This window comes from Poromitra crassiceps (genome assembly GCF_964638095.1).
Source record: "Poromitra crassiceps genome assembly, chromosome: 20".
NCBI classification, from domain to species: domain Eukaryota; kingdom Metazoa; phylum Chordata; class Actinopteri; order Beryciformes; family Melamphaidae; genus Poromitra; species Poromitra crassiceps.
Genome location: NC_139637.1, coordinates 10,739,336 through 10,757,155, shown reverse-complemented (window position 1 = coordinate 10,757,155; position 17,820 = coordinate 10,739,336). Strand labels below are relative to the sequence as shown.

General features: G+C 43.8%; 1 protein-coding gene and 1 pseudogene across 3 annotated transcripts; both read left to right on the top strand.

Annotated features, from left to right (window-relative positions):
- Window positions 1-4,413: 4,413 nt before the first annotated feature.
- On the top strand, window positions 4,414-6,429 carry LOC310794856 (putative ATP-dependent RNA helicase an3 pseudogene; annotated as a pseudogene). The gene has a single exon. The product of its transcript is annotated as a putative ATP-dependent RNA helicase an3 pseudogene (transcript).
- A 3,590-nt stretch (window positions 6,430-10,019) lies between these two features.
- Window positions 10,020-17,142, top strand: rps21 (ribosomal protein S21; the record flags this gene model as incomplete). 2 transcript variants are annotated; one of them, XM_083656811.1, is made up of 6 exons in its annotated part: window positions 10,020-10,051; window positions 10,357-10,438; window positions 11,909-11,972; window positions 13,585-13,656; window positions 14,659-14,714; window positions 17,089-17,142. In XM_083656811.1, the coding sequence occupies exons 2-6, from the start codon at window positions 10,389-10,391 to the stop codon at window positions 17,096-17,098; spliced, it is 252 nt and encodes an 83-aa protein (XP_083512937.1). In that variant the 5' UTR covers window positions 10,020-10,051; window positions 10,357-10,388. The 2 variants fall into 2 exon arrangements, with proteins under 2 accessions (XP_083512937.1, XP_083512938.1); XM_083656812.1 differs by lacking the exon at window positions 17,089-17,142 and having other exon boundaries at window positions 14,659-14,718.
- Between the last annotated feature and the right edge of the window lie 678 nt (window positions 17,143-17,820).

Genomic DNA, 17,820 nt, shown 5'->3' with positions numbered 1-17,820 from the left:
GCGACAGAGCGATTCCAAAGGGTTGAATCAAGCGACAGAGCAAAAAATAAATATCTAGGTGTGAACCCGGCTTTAGCCAGGGGAGGATCCACTCAAACACGAGAGTTGTTACTTAATTTCACCCCCCCCAAAAAATGAGAACGCCATCCTCTACTCACCCTCATGCCAAATGAAACACGTGTTGGGAAATGTGTTTGTCCGTGACACACGGGGAGGTTTTCAGCACAACTTGGTGGCAGCCTTCTCCAAAACAACTGAAATCAACTGTTCTTTAGCGTTTCAAAGCAAAAACAACCAAACAGTCACACTGTGAAGAAAAAGACCTATACTGTACACCGGGGATGGGCAACTTTGATGATAGAGAGGACCACACAAAAAATGTCCTCGATACCAGAGGGCCACATTGTGACCGTGCACTTCCACCAGTAGCCTACTACTGTAACACCATCACTCCCAAATTATAGCTACTCATTTGATGAAAAGGACTCGTAATCCAAGTTTATTACACCAACATTTATATTCTTCATATTCAAATTTAGTAATTCTTCCATTCAGATGACACCAGAAACGTTGCTCTAGCTTTAAAACATCCCGCCACAGCAATTTGATGGGGGTACATCACCCAAATATGTCGTATTAATCAGATGAGTAATGTTGCATGTGCAATGTGCATCCTCGATATAGAGTCCCTTCCTGTTTTTGCCCCCCTAATTACAAACTCGTTCCGGCGCCACTGCCCATTGATCCAGGCATCCAACAAGTGTTTACATGTTCTGCTGTTCTGTACTAGCTCTTTCAGGAAATCTTGAACAACGAAAAATCACTTAAGCTGTGTTCACACCGAGATATTTATTTTTCGCTCTGTCGCTTGATTCAACCCTTTGGAATCTCTCTGTCACTCTGTTTAAATCGCTCATCAACAGGCACATGAATTGACGGACATGTGGGGGCTATAACGTTGCGCAATGTCATGATATTTGTCCACTACGAGCCACCGTCATTGTTTACAAGCTAAAGCCTATCAGCATGCTCCTAATGCGAGCTCCATACCGGTAGGACAGACTTCACTTCATGTCAGCTGTCAGCCTGTCAATGCGGTTTGTTGCCACACAATAAACCAGCGGTTTGTTCCAAGCCAGTGTGATCCTTGACTCGCTCTCACACGGCAGCCAATCAGCGTTGAACAGCGAGCGACTGATGCCAGCGTATTTTCGCTCGAGTTGGGATATTTCATCTCGGGCGACGAGCGTATTTTCTCCCTATCGCTCTGTCTCTGTCGCTCGGACGCCCAGCGATTTTTCTCCCAGGCGAATATACGCTCAATCGCTCGTTTCCATTGACTTTGTATGTAAACTCGATGCCAGCGAAAAACTTTAATAGGTCGGTGTGAACGCACCTTTAGTAGGTTCGGACGACCCGGTCTAATCTAATGCTGCTGGAGAACACATTGTGTAAAGAGGCACAGTGATGTGTGTGTGTATGTGTGTGTGTGTGTGTGTGTGTGTGTGTGTGTGTGTGTGTGTGTGTGTGTGTGTGTGTGTGCGTGCGTGCGTGCGTGCGTGCGTGTGTGTGTGTGTGTGTAATAAACACTGTTTATTACAGTACAGCAGTCATGAGACCGGAATCATCCCCCTTTTTTATTTCATAGGTAATAATAACATTGGATATTTTAATGATATATTGATTGCCGGGCTGGAAATGTCCCCGATTTTCATTTGAGAAATCTGGTCAGCTTACTTTAAGCTGAGGTGAAAACCTGCTAATAAAAGCAAGTAGCTCAGAGTAAAAGTCAGATTGCTCCTCTGATTAAAGAAAAGAAGTAAAAGTACAACTACACAAATACAATGTTTATATCCTTGTGTTTGTGTTGCTCCATGATTGAATGACTGACTGATTGACCGGTTTTTATGATTTTATGATATCCTTGTTTATGTTTACTGTATATTTTACTGCCTCTTACTGTACTTTGCTTTTAACAGATGCTTTTAATAACATCTAGGGACGGGCATTGCAAATGAGCCTCCTAGGTTATAATGTCATCAGACGTGGGCAAATGTTATAGTGTATCTGTCCCTATATAAACAAATGTTATATGTGGTGTATCTGTCCCTATATAAACAAATGAAATGAACAAGACAAAAAGCGACTGAAAAGAGTATATTGTACTTGGTGGGCCAGCCTTGCTGTCTGCCTCTCCTCTCCGTCTGTCTGCTCTGCCGGTATTCATCAGCTTTTTCTTCCTTCAGGACAGATCGAGTTGAGGGCAGAGTTCCGCAGAACATCCGGTACGCTGCATGTGGGAACTGCACGCTCGACCACATGAAGGCCAAGCCCATCTACATCCGCATCACCGTGTACCACAACCACACGGATGGTGCAGGTGTACCACGAGGCTGGTGCAGGTGCCACTTCCAGCTGGCTGTCGGCTGCACCTGCGTGACGGAGACACAATAAGAAACACAGCAAAGTAGTGGTTCTGTGTCCTCAGGGTTGCAACATTTTCATAATATTTATTTCAATATATTTAAGGCTACAAAATATTTTCTTTGTCGAAATCAGATTTTTTTCTCTCTCGAAAAAAGAAGTCCTTAGGGTCACGTTGCCTTGTGCAATAAATAAAAAATAAAAAAGATGAAATTCATCATTTAGGAACACCCAAATCGCACAGGGTACTTAAAGGTTGTTCTTCAGTAGAATAGTCGTACTGTAGTAACAGTAGCACCATATGGAGACTTTAACATGGTTTTACATGTGATGTGATTTCACGCTGCACTGTATTTCGGGGGTGTCAACAATTTCAGAACGTTACATTTTCAGGAGACAGAATTTCTAGTAACGCCCCTGAACGCGCTGCTCACAGATGTTGAATGAATAGAACCACAATTCCCATTCAAAGCTTTGAATTTGGCTGGTTCACTTACTGTGGCTGCCATAGAATGTTTGATAAGGTTGTCATGGGGTTGATTTGACTCAGAGAACTGGTGTGTTACCATGAGTTCCCATCAGCAGACAAAGTGTCACTGAGCTGTCAAATGCTCCGCCCCTTCTGTCTTACAACTTTCATTTAAGTTTAAAATGTATATTGTATATATATATGTATATATATATATATATATATATATATATATATATATATATATATATATATATATATAGATATATATAGATATATATATATACAGTATAGAAGGCAAGCACAGTTCAGTAGCTTCAGGTGGTGGTTTTCATGCTGTACAACTTTACTGTATGTATTTTGGGTGTTTTCTGTTGGTTTAATGTTTTGATCATTGTTTGTTTAAATGATGAACAGTAAAAGTGTCCTGTAAGCCCATGTGGGCTGGGCTTCATTCGAAGCATGACACTTAAATAAAGAAAATCAATCATATATATAGATATATATAGATATATATATATATCTATATATATAGATATATATATATATATATATATATATATATATATATATATATATATATAATCATTAAAAGTGAGCAGTGATCTACCTACAGTTATTCTGGAGGGGAATGGGCCTCGTGTTCTGATCCACACGTTTGTTTACATGAATACACTACACCAAAATGACCATGTTACCATGATACACTACAATGTGTCCTTTCCGTCATTCAAGTTCTGCGCTTGTTTTTATAAGATGTGATATAAGTCACAAATGTGTTACATGTATCATGTATCTGCATTAGAGCTCATAAATCGTAAGACTGTGAATGTGCAATAAAGTGTTTTTCATTGTGTGAGGACATACAGTAACATGTCTCCTCCATGAGTTGATCAGCTGTTTTGCACTTCAAGCAGGGGAGTCAAACTCATTTTTAAACGGTGCTGCCGCTTAATGTGACATGTTCTTAACTGATGGATGTTGTAACCTTTTTAAACTATGTTATCTTGTTTATCTTACTTTTTGGATTTTATTTACTTTTATTATTTTTACTATTTTTACCTTATTGAAAGGTGCTATATAAATAAAGTTATTATTATTATTATTATGTGTATCCGTTGTTTGTAGCATGCGATGTCCATTTGTAGCCTAAGCCCCTCCCCCGGCTTCACAAGTGAGAGAGAGAGCGAGGTCGAGAGTGAATGGAGAAAGAGCGGCGACCAGGCTGCAAGCCCCCCCCTCTTTATTTTGTTATTATTTTAAAAAAAATACACGTATTGTGATGATGTCGCAATGAGTGACATCATCAGTGATGTCATGAATCCTGCTCGAGAGAAGCATTTATGACATCACTGATGACATCATCAGTGATGTCACAATGAGTGACATCATCAGTGATGTCATAACTCCCTAGACTCTATATAAGTACCGGTAGCCTGCCAGGGAAACCCAAACAGCCAAGTTGGTCTGAACAAAGAAATCCTTTCTCCTGAGAGATAATCCCATAATTCTCTTAAATTATGAGTCATGTGGTCAACTTGAACTCTGCTGACAGACAAAGCAGAGGCACTGGCAGGTGTTACATTCCACCACACTTGAGGAACAAAGAGGCTTCCAAAAATGACTCACCCGGAAGCGACAGTGGATGCAGCAATGGATTTTTGAACGGTTACCATGGTTACCATGGGGGCTCCCCTCAGTTCGGCAGTTATAACAACAAAGATGGCGGCGTGGGAGGAGCAGCCCAAAGGGATGCTGCCTACAACAGCTTCGGTGGGCGCTCCGATAGGGGCAAGTCTGCCTTCTCCAGTGACCACGGGGCAGGCTCCAGGGGGAGGTACGACCATGGCCGCTTTGGTGGTGGAGGAAACAGCCGCTGGGCGAAGGAGTCCAGAGACGATGATTGGTCCAAGCCCACAGCACATAATGGCCGCCTGGAGAATGAGCTGTTCGCCGGGAGCAACACTGGGATTAATTTTGAGAAATATGATGACATCCCTGTGGAGGCCACTGGGTCCAACTGCCCACAGCCCATTGTTAGTTTCCTCGACGTGGACATGGGCGAGATCATCATGGGCAACATAAACCTGTGTCGGTACACGCGTCCCACTCCGGTTCAGAAACACGCCATCCCCATCATTAAGTCCAAGAGAGACCTGATGGCTTGTGCCCAGACTGGCTCTGGTAAGACTGCTGCCTTCCTGCTGCCAGTGCTGAGTCAGATCTTCACTGAAGGCCCAGGAGACTATGCTCTGCACACCGCCAACACCACTGGATATGAGAATAGCAAATATGGCCGCCGTAAGCAGTACCCAATCGCCCTGGTCCTGGCTCCCACCAGAGAGCTGGCCTTGCAGATCTACGATGAGGCCAGGAAGTTTGCGTATCGCTCCCACGTGCGGCCCTGTGTGGTGTACGGCGGCGCAGATATCGGCCAGCAGATCAGGGAGCTGGAGAGAGGCTGCCACCTGCTCGTGGCCACGCCTGGACGCCTGGTGGACATGATGGAGAGGGGCAAGATCGGTCTGGACTACTGCAACTACTTGGTGATGGACGAGGCTGACCGTATGCTGGACATGGGCTTTGAGCCACAGATCAGACGCATCGTGGAGCAGGATGCAATGCCGCCTAAAGGCGTCCGCCAGACCATGATGTTCAGCGCCACCTTCCCCAAGGAGATCCAGATCCTGGCTCGTGATTTCCTGGAGGACTACATTTTCCTCGCCGTGGGCCGTGTCGGCTCCACTTCAGAAAACATCACCCAGAGGGTGGTCTGGGTGGAGGAGAGCGACAAGAGGTCCTATCTCCTTGACCTGCTCAATGCCCCGGTCATTCCCAAGGAGGTTCAGGAAAATGTGGCAGACAAACCCGGTAAAGACTCTCTGACACTGGTGTTTGTGGAGACAAAGAGAGGAGCAGACGCTCTGGAAGACTTCCTTTACCGTGAAGATTATGCCTGCACCAGCATCCACGGAGATCGATCCCAGAGAGACCGAGAGGAAGCTCTGCATCAGTTCCGGTCTGGGCGCTGCCCCATCCTGGTGGCCACGGCTGTAGCCGCCAGAGGTCTGGACATCTCCAACGTGAAGCATGTGATTAACTTTGACTTGCCCGGTGACATTGAGGAATACGTTCACCGTATTGGCCGTACGGGGCGTGTGGGCAACCTTGGTTGGGCCACGTCGTTCTTTAACAACAAAAACAGCAACATAACCAAAGATTTGCTGGACATTCTGGTGGAGGCAAAGCAGGAGCTTCCCAAGTGGCTCAAGGACCTGGCCTACGTGCACCAGCACAACAAGAGCAGCACCCGCGGACGCTCAAAGAGGTTCTCTGGTGGTTTTGGAGCCAGAGATTACCGTCAGACGCCTGTTGGTTCCAGCAGCTTCAGCGGTAGCCGCGGTGGGCGTAGCACCGGGGGCCATGGAGGAAACCATGGCTTTGGCGGAGGAGGTGGCTTTGGCAACTTCCACAGCAGTGACGGCTACGGGGGAAACTACAGCCACTCTGGGAGCGTAGACTGGTGGGGCAAATAATCACCATATAGGAATAGGTTGCCCTCATCACTGATGACGTCACAATGGGTGGCATGGTGACTCAGAGGTTAGCACACACAGGAAGAAGGTTGCGGGTTTGAATCTCCACCCGGTCCTTTCTGCGTGGAGTTTTGCATGAGTTTCCTCCGGGTGTTCCAGTTTCCTCCCAAAGTCCAAAGATATGTTGTGTTTGTGTAGTATAATGTAATCTAGTCAAATGTCTAGTATGTATGTGATGTAGGTAACGTGCTGTGTGTAGATATGTGACTGTGATGATGTAAAGCCCATTGAGACATGCTTGTGATAAGGAGCTGAACTGAATGGTGCTGAGCATAAGTAATTTGTGACAGACACTGATGATAGACAGCCATCAGTCTCAAAGGACATTCTGACATCATCAGTGATATCATAAATCACCGATGATGTCACTTCACTGATGGTGTCGCTTTGTGTTTCAAATGCATCGGGTTCAGTACACATGAGCTGTTGGGCCTGCTCGGGCAATCATCATTACCAATTGGACAACAAAATGCAATAGAACAAACGTGCCAAGGTTTGGAATAAAATTGTCAAACACATCAGTGCAGAAGTGTTGAGATTTCCCAGTTGTGTACAATATTGTGTTTGATTCTTTCTAATTTCTAATTTTCTAATTAATAATTAATTCTAATTAATTAATAATTCTAATTTGACCTGATCATTATCAGACAGACACAGAGAGCTGTGTAAAAGCCCCGCTGTCAGGACTGCTCTGTGCCCATCTGCGACACACAGTTAGATTTTAGTTTTAAAATGCAGTTCTCTGCTTACTACCACAGCTTATCGCCTAGTGATAAGCAATGTTATGCATCGAAATGAACGTTGGTTAATGGGATATGTCTTACAGACCCATACGCACTGGCGCTGTCAATTGGCCAAGCCTAGTGGCCAGCAATACATATCGTGCATTCCTTTATAACTGGGGATAGCGTAGATAATTATTCTGTAACTTGGAAATATATATTGTTATGATGATAATGCACACAACTCAATAATGACATTATGTAACGTTACTTGGTCGTTTACTAACCGAGCGATGTGGCTGAGCAGCCTACAGCTTCAGGCAGCTTACCTGATTATGAAGAGCACTACATTTCGGGCATTTTTAATGATGTCCTCGTTCCAATCAGTTCAACTCAATAATGACATTATTTAACGTTACTTGGTTGTTAACTAACTGAGCGATGTGGCTGTTACTAGCAGCCTACAGCTACATACAGCTTACCTGATATGAAATGAGCGAGCACTGCAAAGTCGGGCATTTTTTACGATTTCCTCTTTCGGCTTGCAACCAAAGATACCTACGGTTAGCATTAAAAGCAGTAGGCTATGAGTTGACGGGATTCGGTAAAACTTTAGTCCTTGCTTTGTTGATAGTGTAACAGACTGTTCAGTGTTGTGTTGTGTTCTATTGCGTGTGTGCGAGGCTGTGTATGTTCCCTCGAGTTGCCGTAGAACAGGATATGTGGGGAGAAGCTTGTTATAACGTTACAGCCTGGCTCTATCGTTTATTATTTTATTAACCAAGTGTGAATAGGCGGACCCGAATACTCTGCTACAATAGCTTTCCGATTCTGGCATCGCACTGCACAACACGAAGACATGTCTTGCTCGAATAGTTTTCCAGCCACTGGAAAACTACTTGACAGGGCTGCGCGGAGTCTGTCTTTCTGCCTCCGTCTTGCGCATCGACTGCCACCTAGGGGAGGTGATATTAATAATTTACTCCTTAGGAGGGAAGCTTTCTGGATCTCTACCTCAGACACTTTTGCCAGAGGCTTGAATGAGTCATTCCATATTAGACCATTCCTTTAATTTTTTTTTCCGTTTGATAGACTTCTTCACTTACCCTCATCTGTGAGTACAGACTCACTTAGATATTTGTGATCAGCCTACATCCTGTCTGACATTAGCATTGCTCACTTTAGCTGCCCTGGAGGTCATCCCTCCCTTAGTTCTTTATTTCTATTTTAATATTTATGTGTGGGCATCTTTATCCTACCCTTTGCAGAGCAACTGCCTTGGCCCCTCCTTTTCTAAAAGTTTCTCTATAGAATGTTTTTCTACAGATTGTTTTAGACTTGCCCTTGCTCCTTGTTTACTGTATTTTCTAGTGTACCGACAACTTTGCTTCCTACACTAGGCTATACTATCTTAAAATGTACTTTTTTGTGTATTATGTCTTGAGAATGTCTTTCTCCATTATTTTGTTTTTCATGTGAAGCAAGATGCACCCTGTGATGATTCACCTTAATGGTTGATTGCTTTCACCTGTTTTCTTCCCCCCACGCCCATGAGTAGGAGGAGATGTTTGACTTGTATATATGGGTGCTCTGTCATTTTGTGCTTCATTCTGATGAAGGTCTCACAACCGAAACGTCAATATAACAAATAAACTGTGAGTTAAGTGGATGCAGTGTGCGGACTTCACTTCTTTTTGATACTTGTTACTGCCATTGTTGTCCTGCACCTGCAGCTCCGAGTGGATGTGCCCACTTTTCCTTTTGTCTATTGAGTTCTCCCTTTAGTGTGGAGCAGGTCTCTGCACCATTGATTTCCCTTGCAGCTAGGTGGCGCTGTTTGGGATGAACTTGGCTCTCTGTAGACGCTAAAGGGAGAGCACGCTGCCCATGACTCGCTCCATGCCCCAAGGAGAACCATAGAGCTCTTTAGATGTCGACTAGGAGTCTCGCAGTAGTAGTAGTGTAAAGCAATGGTTCTCAAAGTGGGGTCCAGGGACCAGTGTTGGGCAAGTTACTTTCAAAATGTAATATACTACATATTACTAGTTACTTTCATTTGAAAATAATACATTACTTTACAATATTACTGTCTGTGTAGTAACTTGTTACTTATTACACTACTTTTGCATTACTTTCACCATAATAACAGCAGTACCAGAATGACATTGCCACCCCGGAAACATCCCGAAAAATAATTTCAACCGCCTTGAAGTCAGTGTAAACAATCCAAAATTAAATATGTTATTCTTTTCCTTTGTTATTGTCTATCTATTTGCATAAAAACACACGGTTTGATTAGGAAATGATTGTATCTTTTTTAAATATGTGCTTTGATTTAAAATAAATAACTCAATTTGTAACTTGAGTTACTTGACAAAGTAATTGGTATAATATTACTGAAATCCTATAAGTAATAAGTTATAATACTGAGTTACTGCTAAAAGTAATATATTACATGTAATATGTTACTTTTGTAATGAGTTACCCCCGCCAACACTGCCAGGGACCCCCAGGGATCCTTGAGAGGGTTCCCCAGCAAAAACGGGAACTGATTTTCACAATAATTCCATCCATAAGTAACACAATGGCAGAATGTATGACATGATCGTGTATTTCATACACTTTCTGTAATACAACATCTAAAAGCAAAAAATATTATCTGATTCTGATGGGCGACCCTGGGACAAAATCCTATCAAATGGGGGTAAAAAGTTTGGTGGGATGTTTGGTAAATCCAGCAGGTGGCGCCAGTCAGTCATCACGCACCAACAGAGTTTAGACTTTTTCCTTCCGGGTCGCGGGCGGCCACTTCCTTTCCCTTCGGCCATTTGTCGCATACGGTAGGTTTTGCGTGAGCTCTCGTTTTAAAATGTGAAAATATCACATTAAACCTGGATATAACCGACACTTCTGTGGTTTTTGTTCAAGTGAACGTGCTCATTTAACTCTAGCGTGATATTATGCTCGCGGTTGTCGCTGAATATGGGTGTACGAGTGTTTAGCTGGCAGGCTAACTTTAGCTGTCTGAAGCCACATGCGCTCGGCTTGCTAACAGCGATGCTACTATTGAGGTTATATTGTTGATGCTGTTATTATTTCATGATGGACTTAACCCATGTCTGGTTTTGTCTCTCATATCCTGCAGTTGACCGCCTGCCTATCGCCTAATCTGTAAACATGCAGAACGACGCTGGTGAATTCGTGGACTTGTACGTCCCACGTAAATGGTGAGTAAAAACGTCCAAACCGTGGAGAAATAGTCCTGAAAGGGGCGAAACGGTGCCGCCGTACCTTATCCCCGATAGGAGGATACGTTTTGTGGCAGCAGACGGAAAATGCAGTCGGTTAGAATGTGTGAAAAGATCGGATACTTCTCCATCGTCTGTGCATTAAAGTTTACATATTTGTAGACGGCATGTCCAGTCTGGTAAAGGTAGGACAAGTACCTTAAGCAGTGGTTCTCAAAGTGGGGTTCCCAGCAAAAGGGGCATCATTTATTTTCACTATAATTTCATCCATAGTAACACACAATGACAGAATGTATGGCTAATTTGTAATTTGGTCATGGTTTTCATACACTTTCTGTAATAAAATATCTAAAAGCAAAAACCATAGTAGATGGGGGACCCTGGGACAAAGTATTATCAATTGGGGGTCCGTGGTCTAATTCGTGTCAGTTTAGGGGTCCTTAATATGAAACCGTTTGAGAACCACTGCCTTAATGGCTTTGTCAACTGTGGGTGACACTCAGTCACCTTTTTCATCCCAAAATTCAACACTTCAGTGAATGATTTCTGAGTGGGTTTATGTCTGCCCCCCCCGATTATTATGATTGTTTTTATTTACCATTTAAGGAGGGGGGGATTCAGAATAATTTACAATAACCAAAGGTATCGTTAGCAATTCGTAAGGTTACTCTGGAATTACTGTCGGTGTTGTTGCTACACAACGCTGGGGGTACGAGGCTCGCTCTCTTAATGGGTTACGACCACTGATGCCAAACTTAATACAAAAACCTGTCTGTTTTACTGTCGTCTTGCTTGTCACTATTAGGTATTTGGATGTAATCCAAAAGGTACTGGAGCACACAGATCAAGTGTATAATGAAGTTTTTTTTATTAAACTAACGTTTCGACACTACTGTGTCTTCATCAGAGTTAAGTTATGACTTTAGACCTGTTATGAATCAGTGGGGTCTTTTGTAATATTCGGGCTAAAAACCGAAGCCCATGTACGTGTCTTGTTTACAAAATTCACGTCCGCGCTCATTGTTTTGAATGGCGCTGCCCCCCCCCCCCCCCCCCCCTTGCTCACGTGATGTCAGAGTGACCTTACGAATTGGAAAGTGGATTAGAGGAGCAAAATATTGTTTGCACTGCTGCCTTCAGTTTAAAAGTACATGCATGCTTCCGGAGCCAGGGCATACACTTCCTATTCACAGTAAGTACCTTGGTCCTACTGATGTTAGCCAATCATTGGCAACTGGGCTAAAACAGTCACTAAGGGATTTTGGTTATGATTAGACAACATTGCTCATGTGCCTGTGCCTCCTGGCCTGAATATCTTTTGTTATCTGTACCTGAGATGTCCTCAACATTGATTGATTGATTGATTGGTGAGTGTACAGTGAATGTGAAAATTCCTGTAAGTGGGATGTCCTCACAAATAAATAAAAAAGTGTGCGTTATGATTTGCAGCTCTGCTAGCAACAGAATCATCGGAGCGAAGGACCATGCCTCCATCCAGATCAACATTGCTGAGGTAAAAGACTGGTTTCAGTCAGTCTCCAAGATTGGATAGCACTATATTGATCCTCATGGGGGAAATAACGCTACTATTTTGCATTGAAATGCTTCATCAAAGTGTGTATTTGGCCACTGTATTAATTAAGCGGGTAGTGTGGACAGGGACTTGACTAGGATTAATACTTTTAAGTGTTCAAATCCAAAAATGTCAGCGGTGGGTTGGAGTCATGAAGCCGGTGTTTTTTAATGCATTACTTACGTTAACTAATTCTAAGACCATAACGGTCAACAATGTGTTTGCTCCATTCCCTTTCTGTCTTCCCGTGAATTTTGAAAATGTTATTATGCACTCAAATATTTGCTGCTCCTCCCCCTTGAGACTGCGACCGCGACCATTAATTTAGAGCGTGCGGGTAACTGCTCACAAAAAAAAAATCCGGTAACGTGTTCTCGGCTGCGCCGATCCCGCGGCGTAGTCGTGGCTCGAATATCAGACAACAGCACAGCAGTGCTGTGACTGACACACATCAGGCAAACTACAGCCAGAGGAACAAACAAACATGTGGTTGTAGGCTACTCACATGATCAGCAGCGTCTGCCCCGCTGCTCATAGTAAACTTTCTTGCAGGCTTATATACTCGTGACAAAAAGCTCCTCATGGTCGATTTTCATCCAACTGCTCTGTCCTACCTGCTCTCAGTCCTACCTGCTCTGTCCTACCTGCTCTCAGTCCTACCTGCTCTGTCCTACCTGCTCTCAGTCCTACCTGCTCTCAGTCCTACCTGCGGATATTATTTGCCACGGAATGTGAATGTATTCAGGTGGGCTCAGCATAACGTTGGCGGAGTTACCTGCTCTCTGAGCTCGTCAATGAGAGCCGTGTATGCTGCTGCTGCTACTTCATAACATTATGAACACATTAAAGGACGTGAATTCACTTGAACGCTTGTAACGTTACTCGCACTGCGTTGAAAATGAGGAAAGAAATATACAAAGTTGTTTACAACACTTTCAGGTCCACAGACTGTGTGCTGCCTGGGTGCGTTTGTTTGTGCTCACAGCGCGTGCGAGCACCAATCCTTCATTACGCCGGGGACTATTTTTTTGTGCTACGCAACTACTTTCCTGAGATGGCGAACATGTTTACAGACGGCTAATTTGTTTGCTGCGACATGGCTTTATTGGGCACCGGCTACATACAGGCGAGATTTGCCTGCAAAATCAAATCATTACTGATTTTGTTGATTTCATCCGATTTGTTGAGATTAAGCAATGCATGAAAAACACAGGCCTTAGCCTTTAACACTCTTGTTAGCTCATATGCTTCAATACAGGGTGGGATTTTTTTTTAAATGCTTTTCAAGATGCTGAACTGTTGTTTATTGAATGAGTTGTAAATGAAAAGACATTGTTATAATGGTAAATGTGGTGCTTTTATATTATTTTTGAGTACCTACCTAACCCCTTGCCGTATGTACTAAAAACTGTTGAGTGAAAACTTTAGTGCAACAACAACTGTTTTGTTTGTGTGGCGCTTGTTCCTGGAGACTTAATAGTCTGTTCTTGTTCCTGGAGACTTAATAGTCTGTTCTTGCTGAGCTCATCCAGGTCACCGTTTTCCTCTGCAGGTTGACAAGGTGACGGGTCGCTTCAACGGTCAGTTCAAGACCTACGCCATCTGCGGCGCCATCCGTAGAATGGTACGTATAGGATGTTCCTCGTGTTGAATGTCTGCTGCACCACTCCTGTCTGTTGTCAAACATGTTGACAACAGATTGATTTATTTTTTAATCTGGTCGCCAGTTAGCCTCTACTAGGGATGGGCTTTGTAAGTCATTTAAATACTTGAGTACTCTCCTTCTATTATGAACGAGTAACTGGGTCTTGAGGGGGGGGGGGTCCGTGTGTAAACACAAGCGGATTCAAAGTTTGGCTATGTCAAGCAGTTCATTTATGCAGTGTTTCCCCTACCATTCTACAGATTTTTTTTTTTTTTTTTTTTTTCCTTCCCCCACCTTTATGGCATATTATTACAATACAACAATACTGGTGTTGACAGTAATAGAAGATGCCAACTCATTCAAAACAATAAGCATTTTGCTTTTAGGAGCATCGTGCCAGCGTGCTGCGCTGCTCCAAAACGTGTCAACATGTGTTGTTGCCTGGGAAACGCACATCCCATAATACAACTGTTCGCATCCCATAATAGTATGATGATACTTGGGATGCCATTGCGAACATACGGTAGATGCCAACAGGTTAGCTAAAAGTTAAGCGTTGCCAGTCGCCTGTTTTCTGTTGAAGATCTTTGATGTCTTTGACTTTGTGAGGAACCTGCCTCTTCTATGCGATTGTCTTTAGTTAACATCAAGCTCAAGTCTACCTCTCCTCCACTGCTTGTCTCAGTGTTGTCACGTCTCTGCCCGGTCTCTTCTGTATTCTGTCTGTCACTGCGCTCTGTCCAACCTGTTGTCCCGTCCTTTTGTCATATCCGTCTCATGTTGAAGTCCTCCAGGACGCCTGCTGCCTGTTTTATCATATCCGTCTCATGTTGAAGTCCTCCAGGACGCCTGCTGCCTGTTTTGTCATATCCGTCTCATGTTGAAGTCCTCCAGGACGCCTGCTGCCTGTCATCATGCAGGCTTATTAATGAACAATCCTGCTTGAGTCAAATGTTGAGTCACGTGATTTTTGTCCTGCAGGGTGAGGCTGACGACTCCCTCCTGAGGCTGGCAAAGAACGACACCATTGTCTCAAAGTAAGCCTGCACTAATACTGTCTGTGTGACTATAGCAGGACTTTGACTGGGACTGTTACTGTCTGGGTAGTCTCTTAGAACAGACGAGTTGGCTTCCGCAATTTTCAAATGCTTCCGCCATACCGTCTGTACTTCGTGGGGGAGAATCATGCACCAACCGGGAATGGGAAGTAGAAAGGCGGGTTTTCCGCGCATTAGTCCAATCAGAATCGCAGAAAGGCGGGTCTTCCGCTCATTAGTCCAATCAAAATCCAATATGCCGCATTTTTCGTGGACACGTGTCGTGATTGGTCGGATTCCGTCGAACTTCTTTCCTGTCTGAAGGTTTTTTTCCCAACTTCCTTGTGCATGTTCTGGGGGTGTAACGTACAGACTGTGTATAGCTGCATTCGCCGGATGTAGATGAGACAGTCTGTTTTAAGAGACTACTGTCTGTGTGACTAGAGCATTAGCCGTTGTTCACACAGTACGCCTAACGTAAGCAGAACTGAAGCTTGAGGCAGGCTCGCGCTTAACCGTTCACACAAGAAGCCTTCTCTTTTCCTCTCGGCGCCTCGAACCCGCCCACAACTCCCATTGACTTCATGCCCGGCCGCTTCACGCGTCACGCTTGGAATAGGCGTGATTCCTGAACGATCTCTCGAGCGAGGTGTGAGCGTGGCTTCGGCGTGGCACGCGGTGGTGGGACGCCTAAACGAAACTGGGTTCAGCGCAGGTTTAGCCTAGGTTTGAGCGTTGCTTCGGCGTACTGTGTGAACGGGGGGCTTACTTTGACTGGGAGATTTATGCAATTTTAGAGTGGAGTGTGTTTGTACAATATGGAATGCATTGGGATATGCATACATAAGAACATGAACAATAAGGTGAATGATCAATAGGTCCCTGCTTATCAATAGTTAGAATTGCCGTCTGTTCCATGTTTCATCCACCATCACCACGTCCCTGTCATGCAGTGTAGCTTATTCTGAGATCAAATCCTCTGTCCAGGTTTGCTTGATGCATTTTGTGTGGACGTGATCAGTGTAATGATGTCACTAGACCTTATTAGATTGACGTCACTCACGTACGGGCACGCCCACCGCCGCCATGTTGTCGACATAGCGCTGCAGCTCTCAAGTGACAGCCTATGTGAGAGCAGCGTTTATAGGAAGCTAGCCGCCGTTAGCGTTGCCTGTATCGTTCCTGTTGTGTTCGGATGGTGACCTGCGTTACACACGGCTGTAGTAATGACGGCAATAAAGTCCCCGTGGTTTGTTTCCATCTCTACCGTCCACAGACGTGAAGGGAGCGAGACGGAGGATACGTCAGCAGCACAGGAGATGTGTGTGGATAGTTAGGAGAGACAGGTGAAACTTTCTGACAGCTCCTCACAGCAAAGTCTGTTCACCTCGTTGTTTTCTTTTGTTTATTAAGAAGTAGTTTATTAAGAAGTTTACTGAGAAGTTGTGTTGTGAAAATATCGACTTGAGAAAGAAGAAACTACGCATTATTTCCCATTCTCAGCCCAATTTGACTACGTGTTAACTGAGAATTCAACTGGCTTGTTTCTATGAAGTAGCAACATGAGCAAAGCTAGGCTAGCTGCTGTGTTTCTCCAGCAACATGAGCAAAGCTAGGCTAGCTGCTGTGTTTCTCCAGCAACATGAGCAAAGCTAGGCTAGCTGCTGTGTTTCTCCAGCAACATGAGCAAAGCTAGGCTAGCTGCTGTGTTTCTCCAGCAACATGAGCAAAGCTAGGCTAGCTGCTGTGTTTCTCCAGCAACATGAGCAAAGCTAGGCTAGCTGCTGTGTTTCTCCAGCAACATGAGCAAAGCTAGGCTAGCTGCTGTGTTTCTCCAGCAACATGAGCAAAGCTAGGCTAGCTGCTGTGTTTCTCCAGCAACATGAGCAAAGCTAGGCTAGCTGCTGTGTTTCTCCAGCAACATGAGCAAAGCTAGGCTAGCTGCTGTGTTTCTCCAGCAACATGAGCAAAGCTAGGCTAGCTGCTGTGCTTCTCCGGGGGTTTTGTACATTTGAATATATGAACGAATTGTGTGTCATTTCAAATTCGTTCGACTTCGACCTTGATTTGTGGAAAAAGTGACAGCCGTACCTCCAGTAGTGGTTTATTAGGGTGCTACTGACTAAGAATTAGTCTTCATTGCATAGTTGTTTTAGATGAATGTGGGCACGGTCATCAAGTTTCAGGACCGCTGGGCACTTAAACTGGTTAAACACTCTGTAAATGTTAAATGCTGTGTGATGTTAATCCTACATGCTGAATGGTTCATACTGTTGGGTCAGTATCTGTTAGAAATGTTTGCTCTGTGATGCTTGAAAAATAACTTTTAATATGTCACTAATCTTTCTCTTTCTACCTCTTTCTCATTTCACAGGAACTTCTGAGTGTGGAGTTGCAACTTTGTAAAATAAACAAAATGGAGAAAAGACGGCAGTAGCCATTGTCATCATTTCCTCTGTCCAGCTGTGTGTGCTTTGAGAAATCTCCCTCTGGCTGTGTGTCCAATAATAACAGAGTTTTTATCTCTTGGCTGGTTTCCAGTAGGGGTGTCAAAAATAATCGATTATACGATGCATCGCGGTGCGGACGTGCACGATTCTGCATCGATTCACAAATGTCAAAAATAGATTATAAAACAAATAAAAATAATCAAATAAAATATAATGGAAGTACATGCATTTGTTTATTTTAATTATGGATCATAATACAATGCAATTCCAAATGCACTTTTGTTTTAAAAGTAGCCACACAGTGAGAAAAAAGAAATCGTGTATTGGGGAAAAAAGCGATGCGTCGATTTAAGATGCATCGTCGAATTGAATCGAATCGTTGACAGATGAATCGTAATCGAATCGTGAGGCCAGTGCAGATTCACAGCCCTAGTTTCCAGCCTCAGTTTTCCTCGTCTTCCTCAATCTGTTTTGACCCAAAATGACAAGGATAGTACCGTAGTTGAGATTAGGGATACACGATATATCGGTTATCGGTATCAGCCAAAAATTTTACATTGAGAGGAAACAATGCGGTAAATCTATGATTTATGGGATTTTCCAAACGTTTTGGAAATAAAGAAATGCGTGACTTTGTCAACTTCAGTGTTTACATG